Below are 16,002 nucleotides of genomic sequence, written 5' to 3' on the forward strand. Positions count from 1 at the left end.
AAACAACAACAAAAATGAAATAGCCAGAAGTGCGCTTCTGGTTTGGATAAAACTGGTATCTGATGGGAATTAATCAGTGTAAATATGACACCACTGAGACTCTCGTACTGTGGAAAACATCATGAAATGACGAGACACGCTGGAGAAAATGAGATGTCTTATAAAGTGGAAGCCTATAGGAATAGAAATAAATTGCATTATAGGAGGATTGATTCTGTCAAAGAGCACACTGCCCTGAGTTTGCAAAAACTGATGAGGATTGTTGATGAACAGAATAATAATAATAATAATAATAATAATAATAATAATAATAATAATACATTTTATTTGTAACCTCCCTGTCGTTGAGAAACTGCAAGTCGCTTCTGGTGTGAGAGAACTGACCATCTGCAAGGGTGTTGCCCAGGGAACATTGCCCGGATGTGTTATCATCCTGTGGGAAGCTTCTCTCATGTCACCACATGAGAAGCTGGAGCTGACAGATGAGAGCTCACCCTGGTACCCGGATTCAAACCACCAACCTTTCAGTCAACAGTCCTGCTGGCACAAGGGTTTAACCCATTGCACCACCGGGAGCTCCAGCCTCTGCTTAAAGACCTCCAAAGAAGGATACTCCATCATCATCATCATCATCATCATCATCATCATCATCATCATCATCATAGAATCATAGGGTTGTTGTAGGTTTTTCGGGCTGTATGGCCTCTGCTTAGACACCTCCAAAAGGAGAGCTTTGACTGGGATCTAGGCTTGGGGTGTGTGTGTCATGGATTGACTTACAGAAGGAATCCCTCAAAGGCCATCCAGTTCAGCACCCCTTCATCATCATCATCATCATCATCATCATCATCATCATCATCATTATCATCACCATCATTACATTTGTTTCTATCCCACCTCTCTCCCCACTGGGAAGCTAACACATAAACGCACCTAATACAATAGCATTAAGCAGGGTACAACATTCTCTCTCTATACACACACACACACATGCACACACATATGAGCAGTTCAACAGTGGAACTCTCTGCCTCATATATGTGTGTGTGTGTGTGTATGTGTGTATATATATATATATATATATATATATATATATATATTCGCACACATACACTAGCCATTCCCTGACACGAGTTGCTGTGGCTCAGTCTGTGTATATGTGTTTTGTGTGTATATATATGTGTATGTGTCTATATGTGGTTTTGTGGAGACCATACGAGCTGTTCAACAGTGGAACTCTCTGCCTCAGAGTGCAGTGGAAGCTTCTTCCTTGGAAACCTTTTAAACAGAGACTGGATGGCCATCTGGCAGTGGCCCCTCTGACATCGGGTAGATGTCTGTGGGCAAACTTTGGCTCTCCCTCCAGGTGTTTTGGACTTCAACTTCCACAATTCCTAACAGCCTACCAGCTGTTAGGAATTGTGGAAGTTGAAGTCCAAAACACCTGGAGGGAGAGCCAAAGTTTGCCCATGCCGGATAAAGATGAATAGAACCCACCTCTCTGGTCCTCTTGCTGAGGCTTGCTTGTAAACATCAATGATGTTCTCCACCAAGAGGTTCCTCTGCAGCCCATAAATGCCATGCCTGTCCAGGACAACTTCGTGGCGACAGGATGGGCAGCGGAACCTCCCCGCAGATCCCAGGGTCGTCCCTCGAGACTGAAACACACAAAAACATAGATAGTATGCATGGGATCAGTGGCTATGTCAGTGTATTGTTCCCAGGGGCGGCTCGTCCATTACGCGAAGTAAGCGGTCGCAGAACACTTTTTTTTTGCCAGGGGCGCAGAGGCACCTCTGTAAATGCCCCTCAACAGCCACTTGAGGAGTGCCCCCTCAGCTCAAAACAGCCCTAGCAGTCTGGGGGGAGCTTCGGCTTTCTTGCCTCGCTGCTGGGCAATCCTCTTCCCAAAGGGGCCGGGCCCTTGAACCTCGCCTAGCCCCTCTCGTTCCTGCTCCACCTGGCCACCGGGTGTGCGAGCAGAGCCGGAGCTCAATCGTTCTCCGCGTTCAATCCCTTCCCCATGACGGCTCCCTTTCCCGATCCCCCGGCGCTCCACCCGCCTCCTCTCCTCTCCCCAATCCGCGGGTGGGCCAAGGGGCGGAGCCACCGCGCCTGGCCCACTTCAGGTCCAGAGGCGTGTCTTCAGGCATGCCTCCGGACCCAAAGCGGGCCAGGCAAGGGAGCAAGTGCGGCAAGTGTAGTTACTGGGATGTATAGTTCACCTACAATCAAAGAGCATTCTGAACTCCACCAATGATGGAATTGAACCAAATATGGCGCGCAAAACTCCCACGACAAACAGAAAATATATATCAATAATTGGTTGGGCGGGCGGGGCACCAAAATACTGTTTGCTTACCATTGAAAATTACCTAGGGCCACCTCTGATTGTTCCATCTCTCTAGTTGGAGACCTAATCTGGATTTCCAAGGGATTTTCTCTGCACCACTTTTGGGAGCAATCCCAGCACACGTTTACTTACTTCTGTAGTTGTGGGGAAAAAATCTCAGAAGACTTACTTGAAGGCAAAATTACTAAACCGAGGCTGTCATCCTATGGAAATATCAAGACTCACAACGTGACTCAATGGGGGGAAAAATTCTATGAAGTGGAAGGCAGTAGGAAAAGAGAAAGTGGACTGATTCAACCAAGGAAGTCAGAGCTACTAAGAATTTGTAAGACCTGAATAAGTGATTAAATCCAAAATGATAGCAGTCCCTGATGACCACGGCTCTTGGAAGACTGTCACTCATAGGCTTGGCATAAGTTCAACTTGCATTGATGGCAAAGATCAACAACAACATATCAACAAACAATACCATTCACAAAATATTATAGGTATTGACACATTACTTTTTGGACAGCTGAAGCCCTTGGATGGGGATAGGCTGAGCATTGACTGTTTTAAGTCCTTATATTGGGAGAAAAGTGGGATAAAAATAAAGTAAATAAAGGAAAGTTGACACTTCTGCAAGAGATTTGCTTCTCTTGGGGACGACCTGGGTTCCTTCCCTGGAGTTTCTGGATGACAGATGATTTGCAAATGTTTCCATCCTCGTCTCTCTCAAGAGGGAGGCCTTAACAGCTGCCTCTGCACGATTGGGCGTCTAGGTTTACTCTCTAGGCTTCTGGCCTTTGCTTTCTTGTTAAAATATCATCTCCATCATCCCCTTTGGCATCCACCGTAGAGGCTCGAGGGGTTTGGCAATGACCTTTGGAGTGCCACCTTTTCTGAACTGCAGACATGATGCGCTTCGGTTTATGTACCTTTCAAGAACTGCACATAAATGTCCTTCAATTTGGAAATGAAAGATAGAAATTGATGTCTGAATAAGGAGCATATTGAAGTGGCTTATTTACTTTTTACAAATTAGTAAGGACACACAAATATTCCCATATATTTGGTTTAAATTTTACATTTTTATTTACACATGTTCCATGTTACATATTGTGATATATATCGCTTTTCATATAATATAATAGACCATTTTAAACCTACTTTTACTTTGCTCCCTAAAACTCCCTTCAAACTAATCTCTCATTTATTTTATACTTTTAAAAATTTATTTACAGTAGTTATATTTCACCCAAGGCGTACAGCAAGGCTGCATATTCTCACCCAACCTTTTTAACTTGTATGCAGAACACATCATGCGAAGTGCGGGGCTTGATGAATGCAAAGCTGGGGTGAAAATGGCTGGAAGAAACATTAACAACCTCAGATATGCAGATGACACCACTCTGATGGCCAAAACCGAGGAGGAGCTGAGGAGCCTTCTAATCAAGGTGAAAGAAGAAAGCGCAAAAGCCGGGTTGCAGCTAAACGTCAAAAAAACCAAGATTATGGCAACAAGAATGATTGACAACTGGAAAATAGAGGGAGAAAATGTGGAGGCCGTGACAGACTTTGTATTTCTAGGCGCAAAGATTACTGCAGATGCAGACTGTGGCCAGAAAATCAGAAGACGCTTCCTTCTTGGGAGGAGAGCAATGTCTAGTCTCGATAAAAGAGTGAAGAGTAGAGACATCACACTGGCAACAAAGATCCGCCTAGTCAAAGCCATGGTATTCCCTGTAGTCACCTACGGATGTGAGAGCTGGACCTTAGGGAAGGCTGAGAGAAGGAAGAGAGATGCTTTTGAGCTGTGGTGTTGGAGGAAAGTGCTGAGAGTGCCTTGGACTGCGAGAAGATCCAACCAGTCCATCCTCCAGGAAATAAAGCCCAACTGCTCATTGGAGGGAAGGAGACTAGAGACAAAGTTGAAGTACTTTGGCCACATCATGAGGAGACAGCAAAGCCTAGAGAAGGGAATGATGCTGGGGAAAGTGGAAGGTAAAAGGAAGAGGGGCTGACCAAGGGCAAGATGGATGGATGGCATCCTTGAAGTGACTGGACTGACCTTGAAGGAGCTGGAGAGTTGGAGACGACTGAACGAATGAACAACAATATTTCACCCTTCTCACCCCCATAGAGTGGATCATGGAAAACATATACGGCAAGCTTGTGCTGGTCAGTGACCATAATAAAGTTTTGTATTGTATTGTATGTACGGCAAACATTCAATGCCATTATACACTGACAAGACAGACATCTATACATAGATAGAGGAATATATAGGCTTTCCCATCTTTGGCATCTTGGAGGCTGTGCTCGGTTCTGGCCACGCGGGGTGCTGTCGTGGTTCCCAGGTTTTCATGAATCTATTGATATTTATTTATCACTAGCCGTCCCCTGCCACGTGTTGCTGTGGCCCAGTCTGTGTATATGGTTTTGTGTATGTATATACATGTATATGTGTGTGTGTATTTGTGTATATGCGAATATATGTGCGTTTGTGTATATATGTGGTTTTGCGCATGTGTTGTAATGTATTTTTTGGTTTTTTGCCAGGCTTCTGGCAAATTTCAAGAGACTTCCATTTTGGTTCCAGCAAGGCTTACCATAGATTAATAAGCCTGGATATCAAGAGGCTTTTTCAGGAAGGACTTATCTCAGGATGGATGGAAGCTCTTGCTATCAGTAGCCTGGTAGACCTTCTGGAGCTACGGGGTATGGGGCGGTCCTCTTAATGAGCAGCTCTTTTAGATAAAGGTGCTTAATGGAAGATTGAAGGTGTTGAAGTTAAAATATGCTATTGGAATCAATGTAAAAGTGGAATTTTGTGATGTACATTGTGATGCTTGTATGATGCATGCATATTATTTTAAAGGGTATATAAACCAAGGCAATTATTTTGTTCAGTATCCTGTTTCCTGGACTACCAGCAGGGTCCGTATCCGGTTGGTGCCAAGCAAGAATAAACCATGCTTTTATAGACCTCAGGAACTCTCTTTTGTCTCTTTTTCTCAAACCTTCTCCCTGCCATTTCTCTAACCTACAGTGATTTCACATTTTCTTTCTTTTTAATATGTACTAGCCTCCCCCTGCCACACGTTGCTGTGGTCCAGTCTGCGTATATGTGTATATATGTGTGTTTGCATTTATATATGTGGTTTTGCACATGCGTTGTAATGTTTTTGAGTTACGTTAATCCCACAAACGAATATTCAATTTTTATTTATATAGATTATAACAGATTTCCAGTAATTTGAAAAGGTGTCTGTTCTGTCGCACGCTGGGCCTGTAACAGCTGTCTTTTCTATAGGACGTATACTTTAAGCCCAGCGGGAAGCCAGGGGCGCCTCAAAGAGAGGTTCTCAGGGATTTTTCTGAAGTGATGGTCTTTAGAGTCTTTAATGATACAACAAAGTCTTTATTATGGAACAAACAACAAATCTTCAATGGTTCAAACAACACTTCAAGGCTTTCTTCGTCTAGTCCTCAATGGGCTGGCACCTGACTTTAATTAACTGTACTTTCTCTGTAGGAAAAACCCCTTTTAACCTCTCCCAGGCTGCTTTCTATCTATGCCTCATCGGTGTGGGTCCTACTACCGATTCCAAATGCGTCTGGGTATCGAGTAGACCTACCAGCTGAGGCTTGAAGATATTTCAGCTAGAATTCCATGGATCTGCAATGCTGTCCTCCCTCAGAGAATTCTTTGAAACTTCAGGGCTGTTTTTCCTCTGATTGCAGTGAGGCTGAGAGGCTGTGAGCTCTCAGACAGAGCCTTGGGACCTTTTATCCTGGAATTTCTGTTTCTCCGGATGTTCCTTTTCCCTGGATGCTCTTGAGAAAAGAAGCTTTTCTATGGGACGAGCTGATCTACGTCCTATAGTTTAGCTTCCTTAAGTGAGACTGCCCAAAAAATGGCTCCTTTCCCTCCCAGAGCCCTGAACAAAGGGTGGAACCAAAGCTTAATTATGATGGACAGGAGGCCTGCCCTATGACTGCAAGCAGATTTACAGAAAGAAAATAAAGTTGGAGCTCCTGGTACAGCCGTACCAGCACAGTGTCTATCAATTTCTCTGTTATCACACATGTCAATTCCTGCTATTTCTGGCATGCTTGCAATCCATTTTTCTTTCTTGAAGGTAAATCTTATTCTCCCACTTTTGGATTCATTCCGGCAAAAGGGAGGTGCTAAATCAAAAGATGACATTTGCAACAAGTTCAGGGACCATTTTATTTGCCTCTTTGTAGTAAATGAATGGTCCAAATGCTTTAAAAAGAAGACAGAAGGAAATCCCTCTTCTGCTATTTTAATGGATATTCTTTTCCTACCATTTAATTGCTTTTGCAGAGATAAGAGGAATGGAGGCCCATAGAGAAGGGAAGGAAACCTGGCTTAATTCCAAACAAAATGATAATTATAGTACTGATGTCAGCCTTAAGGACTATCCCACTGGATTCCCCTTGCTTTCCATTAATTGAATAATAATGACGATGACTATCACCCTGTGTCTAATGTGGGATGGTAAGTCTTTATTTAGAACCGGGTGGGCAAATTGTAGCCCTTGAGCCACATGCAGATTTACCTCCAGACTTCCCACACTGCCCCGTCCTACATCCTGGCAATCCTCTCTGCCCTCAAGGGTTGAATCTACACCGCATAATTAATACAATTTGACACCCATTTCATGAATCCATGCTATGAAATCATGGGAGCGATGAAGCATCAGCCCTTTTTGGCAGAGGAGGCTAAAGACCTTGTGAAACTACAGCCCATGATTCCATGGCACTCAGCCATGGCTGAGAGACAGGGCCTTCTCGGCTGTGGTCCCCCCGCCTTTGGAACTCGCTTCCCACTGAGGTAAGATTGGCTCCATCCCTCCTGTCATTTAGGAAGAAATTGAAGTCGTGGTTCTGGGACCAGGCTTTTGGACAACAGACTTAGATAGTACTTTGTACATGGAATTGGATATGGAATGTATTTATTTATTTATTTATTAACTTTATTTGTACCCCGCTACCATCTCCCCAAGGGACTCGGAACAGCTTACATGAGGCCGAGCCCAAACAACAACAATACAAGCAATTAAAAAACATAGACAATAAGATAAACAACATTATCAATAAAATAACACACAATTAAAAACAGATGGGAGGCCAAATGTAAAGTTAAAATTGGAAATATGCTGGGACATGAATGGAAGGCGATACTGGTGTTTGTGAAAGGGCATACGAGCAGACTTAGAAAATGTAAAGTGCTTTGGAGGACAAAGTGCTATGGGATCATTATTCCGGGAAGGCACACTGGAACAGCCACGTCTTCAAGTTCCTCCTGAAGACTGCCAAAGTTGGAGCCTGTCTGAGGTCTTTAGGGAGTAAGTTCCGGAGTCGAGGGGCCACCACCGAAAAGGCCCTCTCCCTCGTCCCCACCAATCGCACCTGTGATGCTGGTGGGATCAAGAGCAGGGCCTCCCCGGATGATCAAAGAGATCATGTGGGTTCGTATACAGAGATGTGGTCACACAGGTAGGCGGGTCCCAAACCGTTCAGGGCTTTGTAGGTAAGAACCTGCACCTTGAATTGGTTCCGGTAGATGAAAGGCAGCCAGTGGAGCTCCTTAAACAGGAGGCAATTGTTATTATATTGTTGTGTTATGTAGTGGCATCAAGAAGAAGCCCCCTGCAAGCAGCATGGCTGGCAGGAGGATACCCACCACCACAACGGTCCTTGCCCGGTAAGTCGGGCAGGGCATTTCTGATTTTATATACAGTATATAGCTTCCCTACATCACGGTTTTTCACTTATCGCAGGTGGTCCTGGAATGTAACCCCCGCAATAAGTGAGGGAATACTGTAGATGTCCGGACAACAGCTTCAGCAAGCGTTACATCAATGGCCAGATCAATCATCTCCTAGCTGAGTTGCTCATCTATCTAATATGTCCGACACTGTAAGCATAGCATGGGAGAGATTCCTCATGTCAACTGGGAAGAAGAGCATGGGAAGCCAGCATTATGATGATGTTTATGAGGGTCAGGATTTGGCACAGCTGATTAATCTCCAGCAGCAATCGATCACACAAATTGAAAGGTTGACAGTTTGAAGCCCAGGTCAGGGAGAGCAACCTTCAGCCCAGCTCACTGTCCACCTAAGCAGTTTGAAAACAACTGTGAGCTGTGAGTAGAGAAATTAGGCACCACTTAAAGTAGTGAGATATTTTACAGCACCATAAAAAGGAAAAACCAGAAAATGACAGTAATCAAAGAGGGAAATTCTGTGATCAAGGGCTCTTTGTCATAGGGGATGGAACAACAACACATGCCCTCTCCTTTGTGGCCAGAATTGAACACAACCTCCAGGATGCTGAAGTTGGGGAAAATGCCAACATCTACCTCTATCTGTTGTCTGTCCTGTTTGTTTAATGGCCTTGAATGTTTCCCATGTATGTGTGCTGTGATCCGCTCTGAGTCCCCTTCAGGGTGAGAAGGGGAGAATATAATTAATATTTATTATGTTTGTTACTGTTATGTTTATCATATTTGTTTTATTTATTGTTATGTTTATTATCATGTTTATTATGTTTATTCATACCTCACTTTTTCTCTCCACAAAGGAGATTCAAAGTGACAATATACTAAGTTAACATGCCATGAGAAACTGGTAATATATCATGTTTAATCACCAATAATCATAATAATAATAATTTATTTATTTAGTCCCTTATCTACCCGAAGGGACTAAGGATGGTTTCCAACATATACAGCAAACATTCAATGCCAGGAAAATGACATATAACAAATTGCATCAGAACAATATACATCAAAGAAAATAAACCAACTATTACAGTATATACTTGAGTATAAGCCGACCCCAATATAAGCCGAGGCACCTAATTTTACCACAAAAAAACCTGGGAAAACGTATTGACTTGAGTATTTTTGACGTGGCGGCAAAAAAAGCCAATGGGATTTTGGCCTGCATCAATAGGAGCATAGTGTCTAGATCCAGGGAAGTAATGCTACCCCTCTATTCTGCTTTGGTTAGACCACACCTGGAATATTGTGTCCAATTCTGGGCACCACAATTCAAGAGAGATATTGACAAGCTGGAATGTGTCCAGAGGAGGGCGACTAAAATGATCAAGGGTCTGGAGAACAAGCCCTATGAGGAGCAGCTTAAGGAGCTGGGCATGTTTAGCCTGAAGAAGAAAAGGCTGAGAGGAGATATGATAGCCATGTATAAATATGTGAGAGGAAGCCACAGGGAGGAGGGAGCAAGCTTGTTTTCTGCTTCCTTGGAGACTAGGACACGGAACAATGGCTTGAAACTACAAGAGAGGAGATTCCATCTGAACATGAGGAAGAACTTCCTGACTGTGAGAGCCGTTCAGCAGTGGAACTCTCTGCCCCGGAGTGTGGTGGAGGCTCCTTCTTTGGAAGCTTTTAAACAGAGGCTGGATGGCCATCTGTCAGGGGTGATTTGAATGCAATATTCCTGCTTCTTGGCAGAATGGGGTTGGACTGGATGGCCCATGAGGTCTCTTCCAACTCTATGATTCTATGATTCTATGATTAACGGTGAAATAACATAATACAAAGGTTATGGCATTGGGGAAAAAGCCAGACAAATTCATGATACTCAGACATAGTAGTTGAAAAGCAGTAAACACGTAGGAGGGCTTTGCAGGGGAACATGTCAGAGAGAAAACTCAAATCATGACTGCAAAATTCACGTCAACAAAGCCTCTATGTGCAATTTCGTTTGGTACATCACAAAGTGAAGCCATTTGGTGGAAAGACTGCAGGCACAGTATTAAGTGGAAATGAAATATAGCGGGGAGGTAAGCATAGTTTCAGAAATATGAGATTACAATCATAGAGCAAAGGGACATAAAGCATATTGGTTAAAACGAGAACCAGGAAATCAAAGATAAATCCGGTTTTTATTTTAAATGCATCTTTTAACTGGACAGTTTAATTAATGCTTTTGAGACTTTTGTGCCACATTTATTTATTTATTTACTAGCCGTCTCCTGCCACGCGTTGCTGTGGCTCAATCTGGTGGTCATGAGGGTTCTGTGTGGGAATTTTGGCCCAATTCTATCGTTGGTGGGGTTCAGAATGCTCTGTGATTGTAGGTGAACTACAAATCCCAGCAACTACAACTCCCAAATGTCAAGATTCTATTTTCCCCAAACTCCACCAGTATTCCCATTTGGGCAAATTGAGGATTCGTGCCAAGTTTGGTCCAGATCCATCATTGTTTGAGTCCAAAGTGCTCTCTGGATGTAGGTGAACTACAACTCCAAAACTCAAGGTCAATGCGCACCAAATCCTTCCAGTATTTTCTGTTGGTTGTGAGAGTTCTGTGTGCCAAGACTGGTTCAATTCCATCGTTGCTGGAGTTCAGAATGCTCTTTGATTGTGGGTTAATTATAAATTCCAGCAACTACAACTCCCAAATGACAAAATCAAATTTTTTTGAGTCAAAGGCATACATTGGGTTGTTAGGTGTCTTGTGTGCAAATTTGGTGTCAATTCGTCCAGTGGGTTTTGAGTTCTGTAAATCCCACAAATGAACATTACAATTTTATTTATATAGATTGATTGATTGATTGATTGATTGATTGATTGATTTAGGTGACGCTATTTGGAACTGCTTTAGCTACTTAAGGTCTCTTATTGGTATAAAGGTAGGATATTAAATCAATCCCAATCAATCCGAAATCAAAGAAAGACACCATGAGGCCTGAAATATTTAATGGGCTGCAGAGGATGAGAGCTCAGGTGTGACGTACTTGTGTTGTATGTACGAGGTAAAGGGTTCAACCCCTTTAGCATCTCCAGGTTGGGTTGGGAAAGAATCCTTTGGTGGGGATAAACTGAACTAGATGGATCAATGGCACAGAACCTGCAAAGAACGTTTCTCCTTCTTCCTCTCTTTTGCAGATATGGATTCCACAGTAATGCGTCATCTTGAATTTATTGTTTATCATCTTGAATAAGTGAATGCTGGTTTATTATCTGCTAGATATTTGGTATTGGAAAGGAATTAGGTTGCTGTGAGTTTTCCAGACTGTATGGCAAATGATCCAGAAGCATTCTCTTCTGACGTTTCATCCACATCCATGGCAGGCATCCTCAGAGACTTTGAAATCTGTTGGAAACTAGGCAAGGGAGGATTATATATCTGTGGAATAATGTCCAGGGTAGGAGGGGAAAAAAAACTCTTGTCTGTTTGAGGCAAGTGTGAATGTCGCAACTGGCTGCCGTGATTAGCATTTAATGGCCTTGCAGCTTCAAAGCCTGACTGATTCCTGCCTGGGGGAATCATTTGTTGGGAGGTGTTAGCTGGCCCTGTTCATTTCCTGACTGGAATTCCCATTTTCTGAGTGTTGCTCTTTATTTACTGTCCTGACTTTAGAGTTTTTTAAATACTGGTAGCCAGATCCCGTTCATTTTCATGGTTCCCACCTTTTTGTTGAAATTGTCCACACGGTTGCGAATTTCAATGTGTTCTCTTTGTATTCTGATGTGGTGGTTGTCAGAGTGGTCCAGTATTTCTGTGTTCCCAAATAATATGCTGTGTCCAGGCTGGTTCATCTGGTGCTCTGCTATGGCTGACTTCTCAGGTTGAAGTAGTCTGCAGTGCCTTTCACATTCCTTGATTCGTGTTTGGGCATTGCTGGGTTCGGTGGTCTCTATGAAGAATTGTCAACAGCTGTATACAGTAACCCCTGCAGAGGTGAGAGGATCCCTTTTGTCCTTTGCTGAATGTAGTATTTCTGGATTTTCTTAGTGGGTCTGAAGATAGTTTTTAGGTTGTGTTAGATGTGGGTGAAATGTCAGAAGAGAGTGCTTCAGTAACATGGCTATACAGCCAGGAAAACTCACAGCAATCCAGTGATTCTGGCCAGGAAAGCCTTTGACAACACATAGAAAGGGAATTATTTACAGCATTATGCTCATCTCTGGCTTTTAAAAAAGCTGATGACAAACAGCAAATTTGTAGTTAGCAAACACTGAGTGAATCATGGCTCAACATCTAATCAGTTTTGTCAGATGGTTCCCAAGTTCCAGTGTTATGAAAAACAGTAATTTTGAGTGGTCAGCTTCCTGGAAATTATTTTATAAAACCTCAGTCATGCCTCTAAACATAATTCCGGTGAAAGCTTAATTCCAGACACATAACAACCCCCAAAAAAGAACAGCACATTTTTACAAGTTTAGAAAAGCTCCTTTTTGGATTACAATTCCCAAGGCAAATCTGGGAGTCTAAAAAGTATAGTTTGAAAGCTTTGCTCTATATAGAGAGCAAATATCCCCTTCTCTGCAGGTACAAATAGTGGTCCTTTCTTCCAGGTACACTCCACCTACCGTGACAATGAATCGTTTGTTAATCGTGTGAAAAAGATCTTGGAGTCCTCGTGGACAACAAGTTAAACATGAGCCAACAATGTGATGTGGCGGCAAAAAAAGCCAATGGGATTTTGGCCTGCATCAATAGGAGCATAGTGTCTAGATCTAAGGAAGTAATGCTACCCCTCTATTCTGCTTTGGTTAGACCACATCTGGAATACTGTGTCCAATTCTGGGCACCACAATTCAAGAGAGATATTGACAAGCTGGAATGTGTCCAGAGGAGGGCGACTAAAATGATCAAGGGTCTGGAGAACAAGCCCTATGAGGAGCGGCTTAGGGAACTGGGCATGTTTAGCCTGAAGAACAGAAGGCTGAGAGGAGATATGATAGCCATGTATAAATATGTGAGAGGGAGCCACAGGGAGGAGGGAGCAAGCTTGTTTTCTGCTTCCTTGGAGACTAGGACGCGGAACAATGGCTTCAAACTACAAGAGAGGAGATTCCATCTGAACATTAGGAAGAACTTCCTGACTGTGAGAGCCGTTCAGCAGTGGAACTCTCTGCCCCGGAGTGTGGTGGAGGCTCCTTCTTTGGAAGCTTTTAAGCAGAGGCTGGATGGCCATTTGTCAGGAGTGATTTGAATGCAATATTCCTGCTTCTTGGCAGGGGGTTGGACTGGATGGCCCATGAGGTCTCTTCCAACTCTTTGATTCTATGATTCTATGATTCTATGATTCTATCTATATAAATAAAAATGTAATGTTCGTTTGTGGGATTAACATCTAACTCAAAAACCACTGGACGAATTGACACCAAATTTGGACACAGTATACCTATCAGGCCAACGAGTCACCACCACTCATAAAAACCCTTAAAAACATAGCGAAAGACCTTTTAAAAGCCAAAAACAAAAATTACATTACACCACATACGCAAAACCACATATATACACAAACACACATATACACACACACATATATGCATATATATATACACACACACAAAACATATACATAGATTGGGCCACAGCAATGCGTCGCAGGGGACGGCTAGTCTTTTGTTGTTGTTCATTCGTTCAGTCATTTCCAACTCTTCGTGACTTCATGGGCCAGTCAAAGCCAGAGCTCCCTGTCGGCCGTCACCACCCCCAGCTCCTTCAAGGTCAAGCCAGTCACTTATTTATATTTATTTATATTTATTATTAATTATTTATATTTATTTATATGTATTTATATTTATTTATATGTATTTATATTTATATATATTTATTTATATTTATTTATTTATTTATATTTATATTTTTTTATTTATATAGACAGCTAGTCTATATAAATAAAAATGTAATTTTTGTTTGTGGGATCAACATAACTCAAAAACCACTGGACGAATTGGCACCAAATTTGGACACAATATACCTATCAGGCCAACGAGTGATCATCACCTATAAAAACAATGAGAAACACAGCAGGAGAGACTTAAAAGGCAAAAAAACAAAAAAATTACATTACAAGGCATGCACAAAACCACATATATATACACAAACATACATATATACACATATACACAAATATATACACACACACGTGTGTGTATATGCATATATATACACACAAAACACATAAACACAGACTAGGCCACAGCAACGTGTGGCAGGGGACGGCTAGTAGCTCCATAAAACTGCTTTGCCGCCCACTTACAAAAACAAAATCTTAGATTTGGAAAGGGATCCCCAAGGGCCATCTAGTCCAACCCCTTGCCATGCAGGAATATACAACTAAAGCATTCATTAAAGTGTCCTTATTTGAAGGTAGGTCGTCTCAAACACGGCATCCACAAAGCTAAGGATTGTAATAGCGGATTCGAACTATTCATATCTCACCTGGAAGATGTCGTTGGCACATTTTCTACACAGGTTGTGCTGACAGGGTAGGATGACCACTGGCTTAGTGAACATTTCCAAGCAAATGGGGCATATAAGCTGTCTCTCCAGGCTATCCATCGTGGGACAATCTCTGGGGCAGGAGCTGTATTCCATGTGGGTCGACATGGCAATCCAACAGACCGCGGCTCTTCTGGATGCAGAAGACACTGTGTGCCCTTGCCATAGTCACAAAATGTGTGTGTGCGGGGGGCGGATGAACAAGTGTGGAAGGAATAGCTCGTCGTCATAACCATCGTCTCAATGCAAGAGGCAGCTGTCTGCCCCGTTTCCCAGGAGAGGAGCCTTGGCTCTTTTTGAAAACCCAAAGAATGCAACTGCGGAGGCTATCTCTCGCTCCCACCGTCTTGGGAAGAGAACGGTTTGAGGTTGTAACCGTCTCTTATTTCTGCTCCAATCCATAGAGCTGTAAGTTAAAATGGCAATCTGGGTATTGGGGATAAACAAGATGTCAAATAGAGCAGAAGCTGAGGTTTCTTTCCAACTTCAGTATACAAATTTCGAAATCCAAAACTGAAATCTTAGAAGTAACCCCTGTGATCGTTTACTGGAAACACTCACAGGCCCAACTTTGGCCAGTTGTTTCAACGAAAGTTATTAACATCTCAAATGTGTGCCATTTCCTGTCGTCTTTAAACTTTTGTGCCCCTTGGGCCTCCTCCCTTTTCCAAACAATCCAAAACTCGAAATGCTGAGAAGAAAATATAGCCTTACATGTAGAGCAACATGTACTTTGCATGTGGAAAGTTAACTTTGAGTCTCCTAGTGGAGGCGGCAGCTAGACTTCTCACTGGAGCATCATACAGAGAACATAACACCCCTGTTATGTCAGCTCCACTGGCTGCCGATTCAGTTCCGAGCACAATTCAAAGTGCTGGTTTTGACGTATAAAACCCTATACAGCTCCAGCCCAGCGTACCTGTTCGAACGTATCTCCTTCTACGTCCCGCCTAGGAATTTAAGATCTTCTGGAGGGGCCCTGTTCTCGGCCCCACCCTTGTCACAAACGAGATTGGCGGGGACGAGGGGCAGGGCCTTCTCGTGGTGGCCCCCTGCCTGTGGAATTCACTCCCCGGGGAAATTAGATCATCGTCATTCCTCCTCTCTTTGAGAAGGAAATTAAAAACATGGATATGGGACCAGGCCTTTGGATAATCTGGCAGATTGACAATGGACAGTGAAGACTAAAGCTTTGGAAACGGACTATGATAAGCAGAATGAATTTATTAATTACAGACTTGGCAAAACGATGGCCACCAGGCTGGCATTTTATTGTATTTTTATTGTATTAATGTAATGTTTTAACTGTTATAATTTATTGTTACTATGTATTTTACTGTGTGAATTGTAGGCATCAACGTATGTCGG

The 16,002-nt window shown here is 42.9% G+C and overlaps 1 protein-coding gene across 1 annotated transcript in view; it reads right to left on the reverse strand.

Moving 5' to 3' along the window:
- The window catches only part of LOC132772761 (tripartite motif-containing protein 54-like), a 48,943-nt gene extending 34,104 nt beyond the window's left edge, over positions 1–14,839 (reverse strand). The window contains exons 1-2 of the mRNA XM_067468254.1: positions 14,575–14,839; positions 1,498–1,658 (exon numbers count right to left, since the gene is read on the reverse strand). Coding sequence (XP_067324355.1) covers positions 1,498–1,658; positions 14,575–14,742 — 329 coding nt within the window. The 5' untranslated portion in view covers positions 14,743–14,839. The remainder of the gene's footprint in view (positions 1–1,497; positions 1,659–14,574) is intronic.
- Between the last annotated feature and the right edge of the window lie 1,163 nt (positions 14,840–16,002).

The sequence above is a fragment of the Anolis sagrei genome, chromosome 4 (genome assembly GCF_037176765.1).
Source record: "Anolis sagrei isolate rAnoSag1 chromosome 4, rAnoSag1.mat, whole genome shotgun sequence".
Classification (NCBI taxonomy): domain Eukaryota; kingdom Metazoa; phylum Chordata; class Lepidosauria; order Squamata; family Dactyloidae; genus Anolis; species Anolis sagrei.